The sequence below is a fragment of the Pleurodeles waltl genome, chromosome 12 (assembly GCF_031143425.1).
Source record: "Pleurodeles waltl isolate 20211129_DDA chromosome 12, aPleWal1.hap1.20221129, whole genome shotgun sequence".
Taxonomy (NCBI): Eukaryota; Metazoa; Chordata; class Amphibia; order Caudata; family Salamandridae; genus Pleurodeles; species Pleurodeles waltl.
Genome location: NC_090451.1, coordinates 146,289,912 through 146,315,672, shown reverse-complemented (window position 1 = coordinate 146,315,672; position 25,761 = coordinate 146,289,912). Strand labels below are relative to the sequence as shown.

Sequence of the window (25,761 nt, the reverse complement as noted above, 5' to 3'; positions counted from 1 at the left end):
AAGGACGGCACGCAAGATGAATTCTTTGTTTTTCCCATTAAGTCCACAGATGGAGATGGGGGTCGCAGGATGCAGCAGAAATAGATTCATCGCCTCTCAATGATAAGTCACTTCAGAGCCCCACCAGCCAAAGAAAAGACCCGAGAGATGCAAGTTTCCTGCACAGGAGAGCAGCGCGGGGCGAGTACAGGAGGGCAGCAGTGCCTCTCGTCAAAGCTGCATCTAAAGCCCCCGAAATCACACCCGAAAGAACCACCGCTTCCACCCCCACTGCAGAAGCAAACTCTGATACACAAATAGGAGGGAGAGCTAATGACAGCAATACTGCGCATCCAAACACTCAGACCACTGAAGACACCACCAGTGAGGAACAAACGCCTGATATCACAACTGAAGACTATACTTCCGATACTTTAGTCATAACCACTGACATCACGACTGAAGCCTCAACTCATGACACTACAGGCACTGCTGACACCACAACTGAAGACTACACTTACGAAACTACAGAAACAATTACCGACATCACAAGTGAAAACTACACTACTGATATTACAGGGGCAACCACAGATGCCACAATTGAAGTCTGCACAACTTTTCATGTAATAAGTGAATTCTCAACTTCTACCAGTGTTGTCGAAACCATGTCTACCTCTATAATAACTCAAACCTCTGGTATCATTTCCACAATGAGCACCACTGATGATACTACTGATGAACAAACCTCTGTTTCCACTGCCATCTACTCAGCCACTGCCACATCTCCTCCAATCTCAGACACTGGTATTGCAACTACAGCAATAAGCTCTGAGACAACAATTAGTGCTACAACCAGTAATACTTTTACTGCAACATCATTCTCTAAAACAACTACCATGCTCACTCATATCACTGATTTCACCCCTAAGGATGAGTCCTTGGATACAACTAGTGTAGTGCTAACCACAAATGGCAGTATTGAAGATCAATCCTCTGTTACTCCTTCCATAGACCCAGCAAATAATACATCTATTCCATCCTCCCCTGCAAGTACTTCAACCACAGTCCTAGGCTCCGTTATAACAACTGGAGACACAACCAGTCATAGCACTACTGCAGTTCCCCCCACATCTACATCTTCTGCAGCTCTTCCTAACACGCAAACCACTATTATGCCTCAAACTACTGATGCCACTACTATAGAGAGTACTACTGATGACACTACTGAAGATCAACCTTCTGGCTCCACTTCCATCTACCCAGCCACTGCTACATCTCCACCAATCACACCCACAGGCACTACTATCTCAACCCTCCCCTCTGATACCACAATTGATAATGCAACCAGCGATACCTCTACAGCAGATCCATCCTTTAAAACAACTCCGGTATTTACTCATCCGACTGATTTCACAGCTAAAGATCATTCCTCTGATACAACAACTGTTGCACTAATAAATGGTAGCACTACAGAGAATCATCCCTCTAGTACCTATAAACCAGATCCAGCCACTGATACTTTTGCTCCAACTTCAACAGCAGATACTTCTACCACAGCCATGGACTCAGGTATCACAACTACAGACACAGCCACTGATGCCACTAGTGCCGTCCTAACAATGTCCACGGTTACTGTAGGTCTTCCTACTACAGATACCTCTAGTTTAACTCAAACCTCTGGTACCATTTCCATAATGAGCACCACTGATGACACTACTGATGAACAAACCTCTGTTTCCACTGCCATCTACTCAGCCACTGCCACATCTCCTCCAATCTCAGACACTGGTATTGCAACTACAGCAATAACCTCTGAGACAACAATTGGTGCTACAACCAGTAATACCTTTACTGTGACATCATTCTCTAAAACAACTACCATGCTCACTCATACCACTGATTTCACCCCTAAGGATGAGTCCTTGGATACAACTAGTGTAGTGCTAACCACAAATGGCAGTACTGAAGATCAACCCTCTGTTACTCCTTCCATAGACCCAGCAAATAATACATCTATTCCATCCTCCCCTGCAAGTACTTCAACCACAGTGCTAGGCTCTGTTATCACAACTGGAGACACAACCAGTCATAGCACTACTGCAGTTCCCCCCACATCTACATCTTCTGCAGCTCTTCCTAACACGCAAACCACTATTATGCCTCAAACTACTGATGCCACTACTATAGAGAGTACTACTGATGACACTACTGAAGATCAACCTTCTGGCTCCACTACCATCTACCCAGCCACTTCTACATCTCCACCAATCACACCCACAGGCACTACTATCTCAACCCTCCCCTCTGATACCACAATTGATAATGCAACCAGCGATACCTCTACAGCAGATCCATCCTTTAAAACAACTCCGGTATTCAGTCATTCGACTGATTTCACAGCCAAAGATCATTCCTCTGATGCAACAACTGTTGCACTAATAAATGGTAGCACTACAGAGAATCATCCCTCTAGTACCTATAAACCAGATCCAGTCACTGATACTTTTGCTCCAACTTCAACAGCAGATACTTCTACCACAGCCATGGACTCAGGTATCACAACTACAGACACAGCCACTGATGCCACTAGTGCCATCCTAACAATGTCCACGGTTACTGTAGGTCTTCCTACTACAGATACCTCTAGTTTAACTCAAACCTCTGGTACCATTTCCATAATGAGCACCACTGATGACACTACTGATGAACAAACCTCTGTTTCCACTGCCATCTACTCAGCCACTGCCACATCTCCTCCAATCTCAGACACTGGTATTGCAACTACAGCAATAACCTCTGAGACAACAATTGGTGCTACAACCAGTAATACCTTTACTGTGACATCATTCTCTAAAACAACTACCATGCTCACTCATACCACTGATTTCACCCCTAAGGATGAGTCCTTGGATACAACTAGTGTAGTGCTAACCACAAATGGCAGTACTGAAGATCAACCCTCTGTTACTCCTTCCATAGACCCAGCAAATAATACATCTATTCCATCCTCCCCTGCAAGTACTTCAACCACAGTGCTAGGCTCTGTTATCACAACTGGAGACACAACCAGTCATAGCACTACTGCAGTTCCCCCCACATCTACATCTTCTGCAGCTCTTCCTAACACGCAAACCACTATTATGCCTCAAACTACTGACGCCACTACTATAGAGAGTACTACTGATGACACTACTGAAGATCAACCTTCTGGCTCCACTACCATCTACCCAGCCACTTCTACATCTCCACCAATCACACCCACAGGCACTACTATCTCAACCCTCCCCTCTGATACCACAATTGATAATGCAACCAGCGATACCTCTACAGCAGATCCATCCTTTAAAACAACTCCGGTATTCAGTCATTCGACTGATTTCACAGCCAAAGATCATTCCTCTGATGCAACAACTGTTGCACTAATAAATGGTAGCACTACAGAGAATCATCCCTCTAGTACCTATAAACCAGATCCAGTCACTGATACTTTTGCTCCAACTTCAACAGCAGATGCTTCGACCACAGCCATGGACTCAGGTATCACAACTACAGACACAGCAACTGATGCCACTAGTGCCGTCCTAACAATGTCCATGGTTACAATAGGTCTTCCTACTACAGATACCTCTATTTTAACTCAAACCTCTGGTACCATTTCCACAATGAGCACCACTGATGACACTACTGATGAACAAACCTCTGTTTCCACTGCCATCTACTCAGTCACTGCCACATCTCCTCCAATCTCAGACACTGGTATTGCAACTACAGCAATAACCTCTGAGACAACAATTGGTGCTACAACCAGTAATACTTTTACTGCAACATCATTCTCTAAAACAACTACCATGCTCACTCATACCACTGATTTCACCCCTAAGGATGAGTCCTTGGATACAACTAGTGTAGTGCTAACCACAAATGGCAGTACTGAAGATCAATCCTCTGTTATTCCTTCCATAGACCCAGCAAATAATACATCTATTCCATCCTCCCCTGCAAGTACTTCAACCACAGTCCTAGGCTCTATTATCACAACTGGAGACACAACCAGTCATAGCACTACTGCAGTTCCCACCACAGCTACATCTTCTGCAGCTCTTCCTAACACGCAAGTCACTATTATGCCTCAAACTACTGATGCCACTACTATAGAGAGTACTACTGATGACACTACTGAAGATCAACCTTCTGGCTCCACTACCATCTACCCAGCCACTTCTACATCTCCACCAATCACACCCACAGGCACTACTATCTCAACCCTCCCCTCTGATACCACAATTGATAATGCAACCAGCGATACCTCTACAGCAGATCCATCCTTTAAAACAACTCCGGTATTCAGTCATTCGACTGATTTCACAGCCAAAGATCATTCCTCTGATACAACAACTGTTGCACTAATAAATGGTAGCACTACAGAGAATCATCCCTCTAGTACCTATAAACCAGATCCAGTCACTGATACTTTTGCTCCAACTTCAACAGCAGATACTTCGACCACAGCCATGGACTCTGGTATCACAACTACAGACACAGCCACTGATGCCACTAGTGCCGTCCTAACAATGTCCACGGTTACAATAGGTCTTCCTACTACAGAAACCTCTATTTTAACTCAAACCTCTGGTACCATTTCCACAATGAGCACCACTGATGACACTACTGATGAACAAACCTCTGTTTCCACTGCCATCTACTCAGTCACTGCCACATCTCCTCCAATCTCAGACACTGGTATTGCAACTACAACAATAACCTCTGAGACAACAATTGGTGCTACAACCAGTAATACTTTTACTGCAACATCATTCTCTAAAACAACTACCATGCTCACTCATACCACTAATTTCACCCCTAAGGATGAGTCCTTGGATACAACTAGTGTAGTGCTAACCACAAATGGCAGTACTGAAGATCAACCCTCTGTTACTCCTTCCATAGACCCAGCAAATAATACATCTATTCCATCCTCCCCTACAAGTACTTCAACCACAGTCCTAGGCTCTGTTATCACAACTGGAGACACAACCAGTCATAGCACTACTGCAGTTCCACCCACAGCTACATCTTCTGCAGCTCTTCCTAACACGCAAACCACTATTATGCCTCAAACTACTGATGCCACTACTATAGAGAGTACTACTGATGACACTACTGAAGATCAACCTTCTGGCTCCACTACCATCTACCCAGCCACGGCTACATCTCCACCAATCACACCTACAGGCACTACTATCTCAACCCTCCCCTCTGATACCACAATTGACAATGCAACCAGCGATACCTCTACAGCAGATCCATCCTTTAAAACAACTCCTGTATTCACTAATTCGACTGATTTCACAGCTAAAGATCATTCCTCTGATACAACTACTGTTGCACTAATAAATGGTAGCACTACAGAGAATCATCCCTCTAGTACCTATAAACCAGGCCCAGTCACTGATAGTTTTGCTCCAACGTCAACAGCACATACTTCTACCACAGCCATAGACTCGGGTATCACAACTAGAGACACAGCCACTGATGCCACTACTGCCGTCATATCAATGGCTACCGTTACAGTAGGTCTTCCTACTACAGATACCTCTATTTTAACTCAAACCTCTGGTACCATTTCCACAATGAGCACCACTGATGAAACCACTGATGAACAAACCTCTGTTTCCACTGCCATCTACTCAGCCACTGCCACATCTCCTCCAGTCTCAGACACTGGTACTGCTACCTCAACGATAACCTCTAAGACCACAATTGGTGCGACAAACAGTAACAAATCTACTGCAGCTTCATCCTCTATAACAACTACTGTATTCATTCATACCAGTGATTTTACTAATAATGATCAGTCCCTGGTTACTACAACTGTAGGGCTAACCACAGATGACAGTACTGAAGAGCAACCCTCTGTTACTCCTACTATAGACCCAGGCACTAATACCTCTATTCCAACCTCAACTGCATGTACTTCAACCACAGTCCTAGGGTCTATTATAACAACTGGAGACACACCCAGTGGTAGCACTACTGCAGTGCCAACCACAGCTACATCTTCTGCAGTTCTTCCTCACACTGGCACCACTATTATGGTTCAAACTACTCATAACACTACTGTAGTGAGCACCACTGATGATGTTACTGAAGATCGAACTTCTGGTTTGACTACCATCTACCCAGCCACTGCTACATCTCCACCAATCTCAAGCACTGCTACCACAGCCTTAACCTCTGACAGCACACTTGATTCCACAACCAGTAATTCCTCTAGTGTATTCATAACCACTACAACAAATGGATTTGTTCCTACCACTGATACCACTGTTAAAGATCAATCACCTGATAAAACCATTGCTGTGCCAACCTCTGAGGACATTCTTACCTCCAGTCTAGCCACAGATACTTCTACTTCAGACTCATACCCACCCACTGTTACTGTGGCTCTGACGTCTGATTCCATGAATGGAAACACAACCACAGGTTTGGGTTCTGTAGTCCCAACCACCTATAGAACTACTGTTGTTTCTACTACTACTGATGCCACTGTTAAAGATCAGCCCTCCATTACAACTACTGTAGTGACAAAGACTAGTAACAATGGTGAAATGACCTCAGACACAGAGCCTGGCACTTTCTCTACTACAGCAGTCCTAAATTCTGAACCCACAACTGGGGGAATAACCTCTGATATTACACCTGATGTCACACACACTGATACAAATTCCACCTTTCCTCCTACATCTCATGCCTATAATGTCACAATTGCTGAACCAACTTCCACTTCTACAACTGCACAATTAACTTCAATTCTCAGTTCTAGATCACCACCCTCCATTGTTCCTACTACCGAGATTATATCCCATTTAACCACTATAGAAACAACCCTAGTTTTCACTTCTTCAGAGCCTCTCACAGTTGTGACCAATTCAGATCCAACCTTCGGTGCCACTTCACTCGATCCAAGCTCTGCAGTCAGTACAAAAGATCCAAGCTTCACTCTTACTACTACAGAGCCATCATTGACTACTACTATTGCACAGCAAACCTCCACTGTTACTACTACAGCAACAACTTCCATTGTTCCCACAGAAGAGAATGTATCCTCTTTCATAACTGCAGAAACAACCCACGTTTTCACCACTTCAAAGCCAGCCTCCACTGCCACATTTGCAGAATCAGTCTCCACTGTTACTACTAAAGAGTCATCATTGACTCTAACTACTGCAGATCTAACCTCCAATTTTAATACTACTGAGCCAATCTTGACTACTACTGCAAAGGAAGCCTCCACTGTCACTACAGCAGAGACAACCTCTGTTGACTTAAGCCCAACAGCCATACCTTCAGAGCCAACTTATCCTGTCACTACTACAAAGCCAATATATAGTGTCAGTACTGTAGACAATACTCCCATTTTCACTACTCGAATGCCAACATCCCAAGGTCCTACAGCAGAACTAACCTCAAGTGTCATTACTGCAGAACCAACTTCATTAATCTCTACTACAGTTCCTTCATTAACTGGCAATGTTTATGAGACATCCTCAACTGTTCAAAGTGCACAGCCCACCTCTGGTGCTACTTCACCACAGAGTACCTCCACTAGTATCACTGCAGACAAAGTAGTGACTAATACTACTGCAGAGCTGTTCTCCACTGCCGCTGTTGAAGGGGCAACCTCTACCATCACTACTACAGAGACACTCTCTGCAGTCACTACTTCAGGGGCATCATCTACTCTTTTAACAATAGCAGCTATCTCTGTTACTACTGCAGAACCAACCTCTGCTGTCACCTCAACTCTGCTAAACTCAACTGCCAATACTGTAATGACAACTTCGTCTGCCACTTACACACAATTATCCTCTGCATTCACTACAACAAATGCCTCATTGACCATCACTACAGCAGAATCAACCCATTCATTTACCAATGAAGAGACAACCTCGAGTGTAACTACTGCAGGCAATGTTCCTATCAGCACTACTGGAAATCCAACATCCTCTGAAGCTACAACAGGGTCAACAATCACTGCCACTAATACAGAATCATCCTTGACTGTCACTACTGAAGACCTAACCTCCACTTTTAACACTACAGAACCAATCTTGACTACTACTGCAAAGGAAACCTCCACTGTCACTACTGAGGAGACAACCTCTATTCTCATAACAAATGTATCAACCTCCTCGGTTATTACAGCAGAGACAACCTCTGTTGACTTAACCTCAACAGCCATAACTTCAGAGCCAACATACCCTTTAACTACTGCAGAGAAAACCTCTAATGCCACTACTGCAAAGCCAACCTATACTGTCAGTACTGAAGACAATACTCACGTTTTCACTACTGGAAAGGCAACATCCCAAGGTCCTACAGGAGAACTAACCTCAAGTGTCATTACTGCAGAACAAACTTCTTTAACTTCTACTAAAGTTCCTTCATTAACTGGCACTGTTTCAGAGACATCCTCAATTGTCCAGAGTGCACGGCCCACCTCTGGTGCTACTTCACCACAGACAACCTCCACTAGTACCACTGCAGACACAGTAGCAACTAATACTACGGCAGAGATGTTCTCCACTGCCGCTGTTGAAGGGGCAACCTCTACCATTGCTAGTACAGAGACACTTTCTGCAGTCACTACTACAGGGGCATCATCTACTATTTTAACAACAGCAGCAATCTCTGTTACGACTGCAAAACCAACCACCACTGTCACCTCAACTCTGCTAAACTCAACTGCCAATACTGTAAAGACAACCTCCTCTGTCACTTCGACCCAAGTATCCTCTGCATTCACTACAAAAAATGCATCAACAACTGTCACAACAGCAGAGCCAAGCTTGACTATCACTACTACAAATCCACTCTTTACTACAGGCATGAAAGCGACTGAGGAGCCAACCTCCACTCTCACCACCAAAAGCACTACTTCTACTGCTCCTAGTGCAAAGCCAACCTCCCATGAAACTCCTGCACAGTCAACCTCCACTGTCCCTGTGCCAATTATAACTTCTAGTGTTACTACAGCTGTGCAAACCTCCACTGTCCCTATTTCAAAGACCACTTCTCTTATTAGTAATATCAATGTTACCTCTGCAGTTATGACTACTAGAACTGCCATCACACCTGCCCCTTCATTGGCCACCTCCCTGACCACTCCCAAATCTAGTGTATCTCCTTCTGCTCCAACTTCCATCCCTTCCACCACAAATACAGCCGTCACAACTACCACTCGTAAAACCACCATCTCCACTTCTACCCCTAAAACTGTCTCCATCACTGGTACCCCTACAACTATCACTTCTGCTCTAGCAAGTATGCCCACCACTACTACCCATTCAACTACCACCACTTCCACTCCTACCACTACGAAAACCACCACCTCCGCTTCTACCCCTAAAACTGTCTCCATCACTGGTACCCCTACAACTATCACTTCTGCTCTAACAAGTATGCCAACCACTACTACCCATTCAACTACCACCACTTCTACTTCTACCACTATTAAAACCACTGCCTCCACTTCTACCCCTAAAACTGTCTCCATTACTAGTACCCGTACAACTATCACTTCTGCTCTAACAAGTATGTCCACCACTACTACCCATTCAACTACCACCACTTCTACTCCTACCACTATTAAAACCACTCCCTCCACTTCTACCACTAAAACTGTCTCCAACACTAGTACCCCTGCAACTATCACTTCTGCTCCAACAAGTATGCCCACCACTACTGCCCATTCAACTACCACCACTTCTACTCCTACCACTACGTCCACTACCTCTGTGCCTTCAACTGCCAGTACTACAGTGGCCAAAACAACGGCAGGTATGCATCTTAAAAAAAATTTTTTTTAAATATTGTGTGTACTTTAAAATATTGTGAGTGTTTTATATTTATGCCCAACCTACGTCTCATTTCTAACTCTATATATATATATATATATATTTATATTTATTTATTTATTTTACTCACTAATTTTACAATGTGTTTTCACAATCTTTGTCAAATTAGACATGTATGTGTATGCACATTTGCTCCATATGTGAGGACATGAGGCTTGGCGGACACATATCTCCTCATGTAGTGAGGAGATATGATAATTGTGTGGTCAACTCTGCCCTCCAAAAGCAACATACTAACCTCCTAAAGAGAATAAACTGCTTACTTCCAGGAGCATGGCCTAGCGCAAAGCTTCTTTTCACAAGAAGCAACATAAAAATGCTAAAATTCAAGCCAATAAAAAACTGGATATGCTTGAATCAGAAACAAAATAACCATGTTGCTTGTAGCTTGGAAAACACAAAATACAACAGACGTGATAAGGCACAGAATGGGTAAGACTATTAATGGATGAAAATAAAATACACTAGGAAATTGTAGCAGCACATTTTTAAATACTTTGGATTGGATGACAATGTTATTTTTGACTGCTGCTATTTTACGTCCTCGGTGTGATGTGAAAACAGTGCTACGTGAAAACCTTTTCACGCAATATTCAAAATAGTATGAAAGTTGTTTTTTGCAGGTAATTTGTGACAAGAATGTTTGTGTACAGTTGTTAGATGCTTTTTTGTTGTGGTTTTGATGTCTTCTTTTTTTTTTTTTTTTTTTTTTTTTGGGCGATGGGTTTGTGCTACCTTATTGCAATTTGAAGTCATAGTGTTGTACTACGGTTGTTGCTTTCCATTCCGCTGCAACTGATTTGTTGTATCACACCATGTTATGTTTCAATAGACGTGTTATGTTGTTTTGTGTATACTATTCTGCTGCTTACTTTAGCTATGTTAATAAAACTGTACACCAACGCAATTAAAACATAATAGGGCATGGCACATCAAAATAGTGAAAGCACAACACGGCACTAAGGATCCAGTCCAAGACAACAAAATCACTTTGAAATATTGCTGCAATAAAAAAAAAAAAAACAACAACAAAAGAACGCATCATCACAAAAACACAATGCCACACAACAAATATGAACAAACGTTTTGGGGCACATTCCCACGTAAAACGTGTTCAGAGCGAACATGACCTTACCTTAAATTAGAGACAAGGATATAAAATTGCGCCAATCAAAAACGTTTAAATTAGCACCTGCAGCCATCACTTCATGTGATACTCCTGACTCCGCAGTGAAACGTTGCTGGCAACCCAGAAAACAACATATTTTGGGCTGATATCAGGGAGATCCAGCGGTATCCCTCCTAGGTATAGATGTTGGCTGCTTAAAGGGCAGATTTGAAATATTTTGAGCTCGCAGGAGGGTCGCAGTTCAATCTTGAAGGGTCGTGATACACACTTAGATGTTCGAGAGCGCAATAAAAAGTAGAACCACTGTGAAATCTAATGATGTGCCAGACAACCGCGCACTAAAATGTTTGTAATTTTAAAAATATCTGATGCAGTACGAATAAACGCATGAAAATAGTTTTTGACTGAAATAGCGTATAAAACCCGCAGTTACCTAAACCAGGAGTTTTAGCAGAGACCAGATTGACTATAAGGTTGAGCTTCCTATTACACTGTGAAAATCAGTTTTTTTTATTGTATCCTAAAAGCTGCCACCGAATATTGCTGGTGGTCGTTCTACAGTCACCGAGGGGGGTGAGTAAAGACAGGGCCGCCAGTGCGCGCGGGCACCACCGAGGTGTTTATAGTGAGGACCCTGCAGGTGGCCTCCGTGCTGAGGCGCGAAGGTAAGTAGTTAAGGATGGATTCCTGTCGTAGATTGAACGAGGGCAGAGGAAGAGAGCTTCAAAGGCAATACGCTGGCTGGCAAGAAACAATGGAAGAGTGGGTGAAGGGAGGAAACGAGGGAGTTCAGTTGAAGCAAAGCCACAACCAAGCAGCCACATTCTGAATGATCTAGAGTCTAGAAATCAAGAGCTGTGGCCTGCCAAATAAGGATATTCCCATGGCCCAGTAAACGAGAAAGTGCGACTTGGGCCATAGTTTTCCTTCCCTAACTCGGAAGAAGGAGGATGGCTTTGTTCTTAGCAGACAAAAAAAACACAGAGGAACACCTCAAAGACAAAGCCTAAATAACGTAACCTGGATATGGATTTAAGGCAGGCCCTCTGTAAATATGCGGCAGGGAGCACCACATTTTGAGTTAGGGGAGCACCATATTATGCAGCAAGAAATGGTAAATTATGCAGCATAATGGCTCACATTTTTTGATAGCAATACTCCATTGTCTGGGCAAAGATTTCAGCTCCGTAATAGCTGTTTCATAGCGAAATACAGAAATAAGAAACTGAAGGATGACCCATTAACATTTGCAAAGGGTCTTCCACTGCTTATGAACACATTGGTATGTGTTTACTAACTTCTGATCTATTTGGGAAAGAAACATTAAAAATAAATATTGTGGATTCTTTAGCAGATGATGAATTATGTGACAAATGTTGGCAATTCACAATTATGCAAAAAAAAAAAAAATGTGGCTGCAGAATTACATAAATCAAATGCCCCTGCTTAAGGAAGAGGGGGACTAATGGCTATGACCCGATGACCCTAGTGCTTAATTTGTAAAATAAGAATTGTCACACCCCTCATTAGGAGGCCACTACAGCTTTCACCACCCATTGCCACTGTCAGTGTTGCAAATGACATTACCAATGCAATTACTAACCATCACACACCTGTGTGACATTTCCGACTATTCCAGGCCCCCAAAGCTATAAGAGTGGCTTAAGGGGCTGTTATTACTAATTTTTACTGTATATTTAAATATTAATAAACAACTGTTGTTGTGCTCATACTCAGATTAGCTAAACAGTGCCGCCATGTGGCAGACTGTATAAAGCACTAGTGTTGGTTATTAGGTGCTGGTGCTGAGCACATTAAACCACCAGCTCAAATTAAACACTATAGCCCTCATTAAATTGTCTAGTGTTAGGTGTAATATTGCAATATTGCACGTTTGATATTGGCAACTATCCATTCCTATAACAAGTTTATCCCTTAAAATAGGGCACAATTTATGAATACAAAATCCAAATGTCCCAGTGTTTGTCATCAATTTTTCGGTCTATAAATATTGCCAGTTTTTCACGTGCTGAAATTCATTAAGTGATGCCATTTGTATCCCAAAATGTATAATTCCAATCTGTGCATTAACAGGAGATTACCTGCCACCTTAAAAGAAGGGCCTTTGTTTATGTCTAGGTAGATCGTGGTTATGCAGAACCCATGTTTTGTCAGGTGTCTTTAGACTCGATGCAGCTATAGAAACATTGGATGGCAATGACGATGGTAATGATCAAAGATGTGATAGCATGGATATCACTGGCATCTAAATGAAACAAACATCCAAACGAGTGAAACAGGTTGCTCTTGTTTGGCAAGCAAAGGATGATGTCCATCAATGAAGACAGTCCGAGACTTTTTAAGATTTTGTACATTAAGGACCTAAATACGAGTGGCCTGTTAGAAATTCTTAGAATTTCACCCCCTTGGAATTACCATTACCAAGGTTGCCTGTAATTCTGGGGATGAGGAAACAAGAGGGATTATAAAATTTGGGGAATAACTTGCAGCAATCAGTGACCCTGTGCGGCTTCTTGTATATTTGACCCTGTGTTTTAAACATAAACAATTCATTACTGTGACGGGTCTCATAAATCACGATGGAATTATTATCATAATTCTGTTACCACACATTTGTAAATTTAAAATGGACTCTAAATAAGGGCCTTAGCGCATCTTGCCAGATAACACAGTCTCATGAAAACTATACTGACACTGTCTCTTTAATAGTGTAAAGGGGACTGATGGGATCCACATCACTCATGCAGCTCCAGAATCCATTATCAGGTTTGCAGCACATACAGGTAGAACACACCTAGAGAAGCAGAAAGTCCAAAGTCCCATTTAAAAAAGCACACTGGGGCCAGACATATCTACTTATCTTTCTGCTGCTCATGTGCAGCTCTTGAAAGAGTTGAAGGGTGTCTTGGAGGTCTAGGGCAGCATTGATTAAGATCGTATACTGAACAGGGTCTTGATTTCACTACAGAGAAGCATGTATACCTTTGGGTCCCCCGGGGGGCCAGACAGGAAGTCATAAGTGGATCTTCTTTCAAGTAGGTGACCTGACAAGAGAAGATCCTAATAGCCAGCGGAGCACAAAGGACTTCCAGATTGACTCTGTAAACGCGAAGAGCACCTCAGACTGGTGTAGGTGTGGGCGTACAGGAGATAATGGGCTTTCCAACCCATCATGGTGTTGGAGAGGGCTAAGGTAGTTGATGAGCCTCCAGTGATTGTGCTGGCCACAAAGGAGCCCTGTGATGACCCTTCCCCGCAGTGCGCAAATGCCCCAGAGTGAGACCAGGACACTAGCTGGAACAATCTGCTCAGCAGCCATTTTACCCTCTTTAGTGTAGAGGAAAAGACGTTCTCCACACTAACTTCCCTGTGCAGATGATGAGCAAGCCTCCTTCTCTACCTAGATTGAGGACATCCTTCTTGTTCCTGCAAAAAGGGATTTATTTCCTAATTTTAGCTCGAGTTGCAAGGAAAGAGCTTCCCTCACAGCTACTTTCAGTGTGATTATTGCTCGGGGATATCTCAGAGACTCTGAGTACTGATGACCACGGAAGATGCACTGTTTAAGAGAGTAGGATCTCACCTTTCCAATGGTACCTCTCCACAAAGGATCCCTGTTTCGGGATCACTTCAGGAGGGTATTTCCTGTGCAGGAATTCACCGACCAGCCACTACGGATGGCTTTCAAAGAGCAGCGGCCTCCAAAGTATGGCCACTTACAGCCCACCCCCCTGACAAGGCACTAACATTGTATATATCTCCCGGTAGGGCAGTTTGCAGTTTTCTCTGACTGTGTCCTACCCAGGGATCAGAAAAACCGCTGGAACCCATGGATTGTATATTTAAAATAAAATAATGGGGTGGGACTCTTTCACCCTGACATTAAAATGCACCCCCAACAGACTTTCTGCTCCATAGGGGGGTAGTGGGTTCAACTGGGGTCTTATCCCCAATCTGCCCTACCGGGGGAGGAGGTTGTTACAAATCGCATTAGACTGCCAGGACTCTCTAGGTTAGTACCTCAGTCTTGGGCCTTTACCCACCAAAGACCTCAAAAGTATTTCAGCCACCTCTCAGGTAGGACAGATTAGGGATCAGATACTCTGTGCAACTGTGGAGGCGGAGGGAAGTCAGGAATCAAATTAGACCCCAGGGACTGTTAATTTAAAAAAAAAGAATGGGTTGTTGGTTGGTCAATCATGACACCAGGCTATTTGCCCCCTCCTCCTACACTAAATGGGTGGGGTTATCATGATTCTGCCCACCCTTTCAAGGACAGAAAGCTCACTTGTCCTCCTAGGCTGTGAGAGCTGGGGGAGAGGCCACACCAGGCATCACCAGCTGCTCCCCTCAACCATGAAAGACGGAAAAGGTTACTGCCCACCTGGGGGTGGATTGGAGTGGGGGGGGGAGGCCAACTACTCACCAGGGCTATTTTGTATTACACACAAAATGGGGTGGAGACTAGTTTATCATGCCTTCTGAACATACCCCTCTCCATTAAAGAACCAAAAAACGTCCTGCCCCTCTGGGGAGCAGAAATCCCACTGAAAGCAACAGATAGCTTTTATTTGTTTTAAATGGGATCGCCATCAAGAAATTTGGTCCCACCCCCACCTCTAAAGCCCCAACACTATTCTGTCACCTGGTGGGGGGGATCGAGTGATTTACCCACAGTATGCCCCGTTTGGGTCAAGGGTCATTGGTAGAGAAGACTTTCCTTTGCGTGCTATTCCCCCCGAATTTTGCCTTCTTTTGATGAACACGTTTTTATTAGCCATGGGACTATGTGTACTTTATTCCTGGGAACCACTAGTAAAGTACTTATACTCTCCATTTTAAAAGTGGTAAGATTGACCTATACCTAACTTGCACACCTGATTTACTGATAAGTCCCTCATATATGGTTACTACATGTACCCACAGCCTGTAAGTTAAATTCTACTAGTGGGCTCCAACACTCATTGTGCTACCTACTAAAGTAGCACTGTAAAACATATCCAGGCCTGCTGTTGCAGCCTGTGTAGACAGTTTTAAGACTGCCACTTTGACCTGGAAAAACAAACTTTTTGCCTGGCCTAGACCTTTCTTTTTATTACTTGTCAATCACCACTAAAATAGGCCATAAATGCCGATGAGGCAGGATGTTTGCTATTTAAAAAGTAGGATATGTATAATTTGTGTATAAGTGTTCTGTCAGTGAAACATCTACAGTCATTGTTCACTGTGGCAAGGCTGGCTATCCCACAGGTTTGTTTTGCTCACATTTCTTTATTAATTTCACAAGCTAACATTATTAAAATCCAAAGGTAACAGTTCCCTTTACCCTCCCCAAACCCCTTGATAGTACCAGGTAGACAGGCATACCTTCATTGCCAAATATTTGTGTGAACCAGATCAGTGTCCAACAAACATTAGTATACCCACACACGGAGGCGTCAACACCTGGTGTAGACCTCCCTCTTCAAGTCCCTCCCATCAGCGTAGCCCAATTACTCATCTCCTGCATCTAGTGCACTCTTGGTATGTGGGTCTCCCATCACTTGCTGTAAATGGATCTCCACGATATCCCATTACATTCTACCTTCCTGGATAGTCTCACTGTATATCAGCTTATGACATACTCCACATTCTGCTCATACCCATGGTGTCTTTTCCCAAAGCCATTGCTTCCAGGTAGGAGACCGATTGGTCATCCAACACAGTGCTATGAATTTCTTTGCAACGGCAAAGCCTAATTCCATCACCTTTTCAGCATATTTTGAATGTTTGGAGGGAGGCACAAGGCCCAAGAGGCACAGAGAATCATGGAGGACAAATGCACATCAGTTATGTCTCCCAGTACCCGCATCACTGCCTCCCAAAATGTCCGCACAGCCAAGTACTTCCACCACATGTGGAGATAGGACCCAGGGCTTGATCGGCATTAGGGCCATTTTCCTGTTTGGTCAGGTCCAATCTGTGTAACCACTGTGGTGTAACATAATCCTTGTGTATACTTTTGTAACATATCAATTTCAACCTTGTATTGCGAGTCACCCTCCTATAGTTGTTCAGCGCAGAGGCCCAGTCGCCCTCGCTCAGTTCCTCACTCATGTCCCTCTCCCAGTGTGCCTTCAGTGTCACGGTTCAGGTGTCCATGCATGGGAAAAGGAGGGTATAACTTTACACTTGTCACCCATGGCCGGCAGTGTTTGATTCTGTGTATATTTATCAGGTTCCAGTGGGAACCGCAGCCAAGCCTTTGTGATGGCGGCCACCTGTCCAGAATATGCTAGGAAGCAGCCACCCGTGACATCCCACTGGCTGAAAAAGTCTTCATATTTCAACATTCTATCATTTGTACTCCAAGCTCCATGGGCAGTGTCCTCCCCACTTTGTTTCAGGTGTAGTGGTGTGGAGGGACTTATGTCCGTGTGCCAGGGCAATAACTGCTCTAGTAAGATGTATGCCTCCCCCTCCCATCTCATCGCTTGGTCCTAACCTATTCTGAGAGGTAAAATCTGATTTTGTGTGTTGCCAGAGGTAACATTAATAATTTTCAGGGTCTGACTAATCTGGTGAGCATCCCTTTAAGACGGTCTGTCCTTTCATTCTGGAACCACTGTATCACATGTTGAAGATGACCAGCCTACTAATATATCTTAAAATTCTGTGCTGGTAGACCCACGCCATCCCAAGTAAGCCACAGAACCTCCAGGCTGATTTGCACTTTCCTGTGTCCCCAGTATAGTAATTGTATCAATTTATCTAGTCTACGGAAACAGGACTCAGGGATGCGCATTAGCATGTGCTGCAGTTCATATAATGTCCTTGGGAGCATTATCATCTTGCTTATTGCTATTCGTCCCATCAATGACATTGGGGGAATTTTAACCATTTTCACATGCTTTTTTCACACTATCTAATAGTGTTCCTACATTTGAGATGTACATTTCAGTCACATCTGCGGTTAGGTTCACTCCTACATATTTAACAGGCGTTGTCTGCACTTTAATAATGGTGAGGTTCATCCTCATAGGCTCAGCCTTCTGAATATGATAAAGTATGAACTCTTCTGCAATAAATTTAAATCCTGAGTGGGATCCCACTGCCTTTATTGTATCATGTGTCATTTGGGTTCCTTATTATTAGTAATGTATAATCCGCATAAAGTGATATAACCTTCCATTTGCCTCCCACTATTATCCCAGCGTCCTCATGCCTGGAGCGTGTAAGTCAGACTAGTAGTTTGATTATCAATGGCGAAAGGGAGGATCCTTGCCAGGTCCCCCTCTCGATTGGCCAGTAATCAGAAGCCCTATAGACTACCATCACTCTGGACCTGCTGTTTGTGTAAAGTAGCACCACTCATTTTAAGTAGTCTGATCCTAAATCACATCTGCGTAGTGCCTGCTTCATGAATGCCCAGTTTACAGTGTCAAATGCCTTTTGTGACACAAAACTGGCCAACCCACAAGGCTCCGTTCCCCCTTTTTGTTTGTTCCATAATCAAAAAGGCCTTCTGAGTATTAGTGATGATAGCTTGGCTGCCCCTGAAGCTCAATTGATCTGCATGCCTGACTCCGTCAACCACTTTAGACAGACAGTGTGCCAATATTTTCCCTAATAATTTTGCATCCACATTAATCTTCAATATAGGGCAGTAAGATTTTCTTGGGCAGCACTACGATATTGGCTTATTGCAATGACTCTGGGAGTACGCCCTTCTCAAAGGCCTCTGCGTACATTGCCAGCAGCGGTCCCCACAATAGGACTGCATGTGCCTGGTAGAATTCTACACTAAGGCAGTGCATACCTGGTGTTTTACCTATGTTCATGCTTTCAATCATCCATCTGATGTCAGATTACTCAACTGGAGCATTCAGTGTCTTCTGTGATGTTGCATCTATCATGAGGATATGTGCTTCATCTAGTATAGTCGTAATTCCTGCCTCATCATCCTGGTCTGCTTGTGCATATAGCTGTCAATAGAATTCTGCAAAATGCAGAATGTCATCTTGGGTGGTCAGAGATACTCCATGGGCATCTTTGATAGGAACCACAGCATTACCACCTCTCTCCCTGTTGACCAGCCAGGCTAAGAGTCTACCCAGATGGTCACCATGTTCGTGCACCGTTTCTGTTTACATCTTGTAGTCATGTTTCCCAAGTGTGTTCCAGGCCTCATCTAACTCCCCCTGCATTCTTTGTCGTATCTCCCATACCTTCGCAGTATGTGTGGCCTGTCTATCAATATACATTATTTGTTGCTCAAGGGTTGTAACTGTACGTCCCAGGGACCTGTGTACCCCATAAGATGTTGTCAAACATTTCCCTCTTATAGAGACCTTAATGGCCTACATCAGCACTCGAGCTGATTCTACTGTGCATGTATTAACTGTGAAGAACAACTGTATGGCCTCCCTTATTTCTTCCCGATATGCCTGATCAAATAGTGCTCAGGGCTGCAGCTGTCACTGGCCAACTTGTTGAAGGTGGGTGAATGCATAGTCTATCCTAGAGAATGTCCCTTGTGGAGGGGAATAAAAAGATTACCCCCTCGTGTCACCATGCTGTGCTCTCCATGGTTCTAGTGGGTTAAGTATATTGATGCCCTCTAAGAGGGTCCTGGAGGACAGACTGAGAGGTCTAGGATTGGGTCTGGAGCCATCTAAATGCTTATCTAGTATATAATTGCAATCGCCCATCCAAAGTATATCATAGTGCGCAAACGGTGTTAGGGTGTGCCCCACTGTATCAAAGAAGTCAGGAGTATCTATGTTAGGGGCATACGTATTTAAGAGCACTGTGGGCCTACCCCTATTTTACCTATGATGCACACATATTGATCATCTGCTGCCTTTAACTCAACTTATACTCTGAGTGGGATCCTGACTTCTACTCATAACAGCACCCCCTTGCCGAAAATGTACTGTTAGAGTACCACAGCTGCCCCCCATTTTGAATCGTAGCTTCTCATGTTCCTGTGGCAACAAATGTGTTTCCTGCACATTACTATTTTCGCCTTCTGCTTTTGCACATACAACCAAATTCTTTGCCTCTTAATTGGATTCTGTATCCCCTTAAACAACCTGTGGCAGTGCAGTTACCCCCATGTGTGTATTATTCGAATCTCTTGTGCGCCTCAGTACGATCGCACTGGTCCGGCTACACAATGTGTGTAGCCTATGCCCCTCCGTTAGGTTCTCTGATGCCCATGCCCTCTAAACAAAAAAACTAGAACATTTGAACATTCCCTTTCCCCCCCCCCCCCCCCCCCCCCATGTGGCTGTCCCCAACTCAGCCTGTACAATTAACACATACTATGTCTCCCCAATTCCCCTCTCAACAACACACATTCTATTCTCGCCTGGAGTGCTGCCCCTAGAGTCCCCGTGTGGGGTTACCACAGTGGCCTCACCCCAGGGTCTCAAACACATGTAAAGTTTAGCTATGCTTGCGTATACTGCCATAGTCACTTCCAGCTCATATCACATTCTCAATCCAGTTTATAGTGCCCCCCTCAAGCTTGCACATCTTAACATCAGTATGCCCCTCCTCCTCCCACATCCACTGCTTCATATCAGTAGTTACATGACTGTCATCTGATCACTAATCAATGGCTTTCAACAAACTGCATGGCATCCCCTGCAGTGTCGAAGCAGTGTCTTTTTCCATGGAAGTCTATGCGAAGGTGCACCAGTGGCAACTGTGTGTTGTGTAATCCTTTGTCTCTCACTTCCATAAACAATCTCCTGCTCCATTGAGTAGCTACAGCATAGGCTGGGTAAAAAGAGATTCTGTTCCCATTGTATTCCATGTTGCCCTTTTAGCATGCCTCTAGTAGTATATTCATAGTGTTCTTCTACTTCAACATCCGCATTATCAACATTCTTGGTGGGTGGTCCTGGCTTAGGTTAACCTCCCACCAGTAGTACCCCATCATTCCCCAGTCCGGGCAATATCTTGACCAAACAGGACTAAAGAAACTGTTCCACTAGGGTAGTCTCAGTCCCCTCTGGAAATCCCAGAATGTGGACATTGTTACACCTTGATCTGTCCTCTAAATCTGCAATCTTAGCCTCCTGTGCCTGTAGCTGCCTTTTCTGATCAGCCAATTGCATGGTATTTGTGCCCAACACCTCATCCATATCATTGGTTCTTGTTCCCAGAGCACCACCATTGAGCCACCCCATCAGGTTTCTCTGCAATTGGTTTGGTACAGTCCAGAAGTACAGCACTGTGTGCCATTCTAGCTAGCCCCTGTTCATTAGTGTGTAGGGTCTTCAAGGCCGCCCCCAGGCCTCCCTTAAGTTTTGGAGGCATTTGCACCCTTCTATGAAGCAGTGGTCAACAGGGGGTCGGATATGGATAGCCCGGTCCCTGCTACCTCCTGGAAACACCCCACGTATATCAACAGTGTTTGCACCCAGAGCGGTCAGTCTCAGTATCCAAAGCATAATGAGACTGACCCTCCCTATGTCTCTTCACAGAGCCATGCAGTGCGGCACCATCAGCAAGATGTCATCGGGATCCATGCACAGTTGTATGTTTGTCTGTGGGTGCTTCGGTCGTCCTCCCCTAGAAGTTCTCACCTGCTTCCTTCCCTATATGCACACCACCTAGTGTCAAGCAGTAGTGCACCAAGTACTCTGTTTCTGTCCCATTCAATTGCAAACCAGCTGTGTCAAAACATGGGAGGAGAAAATTCATCTGCCTGCTTCCACTGTGCATTAGGGTGGACACACATTCACTTCATCTACCATTGCATTATTTTAATTCGTGGCACCACTTGCCACACTTTTGTGGCAGTTGCCCCAGGGCCTCCCAGACAGAAGTCAGTCAGCCGCAGGGCTCACTGCCCCTCCCTCACCTCGACTGGGAGGGTATCAATCCTTCTATATTCCTGTTTGTGTTGGAGAGGGTGCCCCACAGCATGTACCTGAGGCTCTAGTTGTGTGATGCAGGGTGCGGAGCATCAATTCTTCACCGCCAGCCAGCCAAAGCACCGTGCTACTTCCCGTAGCTGGTCTGCACCTCTGGTGTCCCGTTCTATGTCTCACCTGTCCCCTGTCAGTGCCACACTTCTGTACGACTCACCACCTGTGGGCCAGCTTTCCTCCGTTCACCTTTTTGTTTTGGCCACCGTATCTCAGGACATCTGCTCCACAGTCTGTAGTCCGTGTGGCACAGGCCCAGCCAGGCCCACGCCGTGCTCCCGGTCTGATGCACAATTCACCCGCGGAAGGGGGGGGGTGTGATTGGGGGTTTCAGCTCCTTTGGTCCTTGTCCCGCAGGGGGAGAGGGTGTCTCTGCTAGTTTTTGGGATAGCTCACTGCCAGAGGGGGGCCTGAGGTGGGGGCCCAGCACTGCAGTTTGTCAGAGCCACCTAGAGGTACAGCCTCTTGGCTCCTCCCTTAGCTGTTCCACAGGTTTACAAAGATTTACATTTTTACCTTTAATGAGTGCTAAATTCGGTTTTCTGAGTAGCTAGAACAAGTAAGTTCAAGAACTTACTTTAATAGTAATTTAAATCTCACTTAATCATCAAGTCGGATTTTAGATTACTATTTTGCAAATGACACTTTCAGAAAGTTTTAACTTTCCATTTTAATACTAATATTCTTTCCTGCAGGTGTCCAGCTGTCACCTAACTCCCGATGGCTTCCCAATGTGAAATGTATATTTCACCTAGGCAGTAGACAAAGGACCCTGGATATGGGAGGGGGGTTGCTTCCTTGACAGTATGGCCTGGGGGACTGTGACCTGCCCTTTCCTGAGCTTCAAAGGATGTTTACTTTACCATGGGCAAATGGATCTCACACCAAGCCTGTCTCCTCTTTGTCTCTCTTCTCAGGCTGGCACCAAACCCACAGGGCATAGAGGACCTGACTAGAACTGGTTTAATGATTAGATAAAGGCTTACCATCCACCCAAAGACTAGTACAGGACAGAGGAGTGAACTCCATACAGACCTCTCCTGGACCTGTGAAGATCAGAAGAAGAAATTAGGAAATCAATAACTTAATGGTCGTCCACTCCAAGGATCACCATTCAAACCTGACTCGCCAAGCTCAATCTTTCCTCCACTTCCACAACAAGTTAATAATGTATCTCTTTAAAGGACATCTCAAATCGCTGGATAAACCCAGAAATCCTTTCACCATCTAGTTTAAATAATGAAAAACCTGGGATAATCTTCTAGTTGAGAACATTGAAATGCATTTCTGCCTAAAGTGAAGTCTGGTTTATGGAGCTTCTAAGTCATCTGTAGTGGCTCTTCTAGAAACCCCCACAAGTGGTCTTTTTGGAGACATGAAAAGGGCTTCACATGTCAACACTGGGTACAAAAGATCAAAGGTACCCTTCCATCAGAATACAGCATCACTTAACATGCAATATCCCTTGATATGTAAGGTAAGAAAGGATGCATATGTAAACCATCCAATAATAAGGGTCTTATTTAGAGTTTGGTGGACTAGTATTCTGTCCAAACCTTGGCAGATATCCCATCCAGCTTATTATACGTGCATTACACCCTGTGGCACTTGTAGTAAGGCAAACATTATAGCAGTCACATTTTGACAGAGTATCCCACGGACTCCAAATTTTCTAGTTAACTTCATGAATATTTTACAACAAAGCTGATTAATTTATGTAAGTAAATAAACAAACATACAGGTTGATTTTTTTCATTTGGGTATTTGAATGCCCAGAAGTTAACTTATGAACAATTGTCTCTATGTAGGTGCGTTTCAGTATGTGTGGTTTCTTTTTTGCTTTGTTTTTCATCATCATTGAGAACATGATAAGCAGTTGGCAAAAATGCGTTGTTGAGGCAGAGGATGGCACAGCTGATGGCACAGAATAGAAAAGCCAGGCACACTAAAATTATGCAGGAGGGGAGAACCAGTTTATGCAGCAAGGTTGACTAGTTCACGCAGCAAGAGAAGGCAGTTTATGCTGCATAATGCGGCTCACATATGATAGTATTACTTAATTGTTTGGTCATTTTTAGCGATAACACTAAGTGGGAAAAGCTTTCACCTTATTAGTACCAGGTTAACACCCAATTACAGTAATAAGGAGGGTCAAACTGGTCTGTAGGGCAGTCAGGCAGTGCCCTGTGGTCCGGTCCGATAGATCAGTGAGTGGACTGGATTTTTAGCTGTTTCTGGACCTGTTTTATGAATATGTGGGGCAGGTTTTACTGCCCATTTCCCTAACATTGCCTGCAGCAAATAACAATACATGCAGTCTCACATACCTTGCTAAATAGCCATATAGCGCGTCTTTAACAGTTCAACATTAGCATGATTTGCAAATGTGGCCACTTTTGTATCCATCTGGTTCGCTAGTGGGGGACACCGCAGATTCATACTCACGCGGGAAACGCCGCTCACACAATGACATGATTCTAGAAGCACAGGCTGCGTGGTCCGCGCCCTGAAATCATGTAGTGCCTAGACATAAAACAGGCGCAGGGCACTGCTGCGCCAATAGGCATATTCAGCACTAGAACGAACATCGGGGTCTGCGCTTGGAATAGCCAGACCTCTTTACTGAGAATGAATGATTTCATCTTTTAAGAGCGGACCGGGGGGGGGGGGGGGGGGGGCACTTACGTCTTGCACAGCACGTACGCCTCGCACGCTTTCTAGGACTGCAGGTAAAAGCGGGTGATGTTTTTTTTTTTTATTGCAGAAACATTGATTTGCCAGAATGGAGGGAGTTTATCCAACACTGACAATACATGCAACTGCCAGCCTGGTTATGGTGGAAAAGCTTGTGAAAATCGCGTGAAAGTGTGCCAGAACGGCGGGACCTTGGATGAAATAAAATGTATATGTACCGAACAATTCTACGGGGAACTGTGTGAATATCCTCTGAATGAGATCGACGTCGGTAAGCATGGCTATGACTTCATTACTAGATCACTGTCAGAGCTTGGGGGATTCACAGCACCAGCAGACGAGCCGCTTGAACAGAAACATGTCCTTGTTCTCTTGGTGAGCTGCTTGAGCTATGTGCAATAACCGGGAACGCGCTGATCTGAGTAATACTAATGCTAATAGCATGCATAGTATTATTATTATTGTTATTATTGGTGTTATTATTATTCGTCACTGCATTGCCTTACACTGTGTCAGGGAGGCGTACCATGGGCACATAGTGGGTGTTCCCATGCAACACCCATGAGTATTCACGCATTCCCAGATTTACAAGAATCTGTAAACCTGGGAATGCATCAAAAGTGTATGACTTCCCGGGGCAAGTGCAGCGAGGATAAATATCCTAAAGTCTTTATGTCTCCTTGTTGTCACCTTTCATGTATGCTGCATTCTTCAGCCCACTTAGAAAGAGGAAAATGCCTCTCGGGATGGTTTTTGTGCATGAAGTTGTGCCTTCCTGCACAAAAACAATCCTGTTTACAATAAAGACACCCTTGCATCATGGCGGAACTGTGCATGCGTTGGAGCTAGGCTGCAATTTATGCACAAGCGTAGGGGGGAGGACAGAAATGCACTTTATCTTGTAAATACAGTGCATTTTTGCCCTTTCCCTGTGGTGCAGCTCAGCAGGGTCAATTGTGCACTGCCGTGCACACAGGGCTTATAAATATGCTCCTTGGTGTATAATTGCTGTGACATTTCTTGGTTTTGAGACCTTAGCTGGGTTATCACTTAAACATTCAACAATATTTAAACATGTCTGGAGGTGTGGTGCCATACG

The 25,761-nt window shown here is 44.3% G+C and overlaps 1 protein-coding gene across 1 annotated transcript in view; it reads left to right on the top strand.

The window, feature by feature from the left end:
• Window positions 1–25,761, top strand: part of LOC138268114 (mucin-3A-like) — a 247,055-nt gene that overhangs the window by 91,414 nt on the left and 129,880 nt on the right. The window contains exons 2-3 of the mRNA XM_069217504.1: window positions 43–9,819; window positions 24,733–24,933. Coding sequence (XP_069073605.1) covers window positions 43–9,819; window positions 24,733–24,933 — 9,978 coding nt within the window. The remainder of the gene's footprint in view (window positions 1–42; window positions 9,820–24,732; window positions 24,934–25,761) is intronic.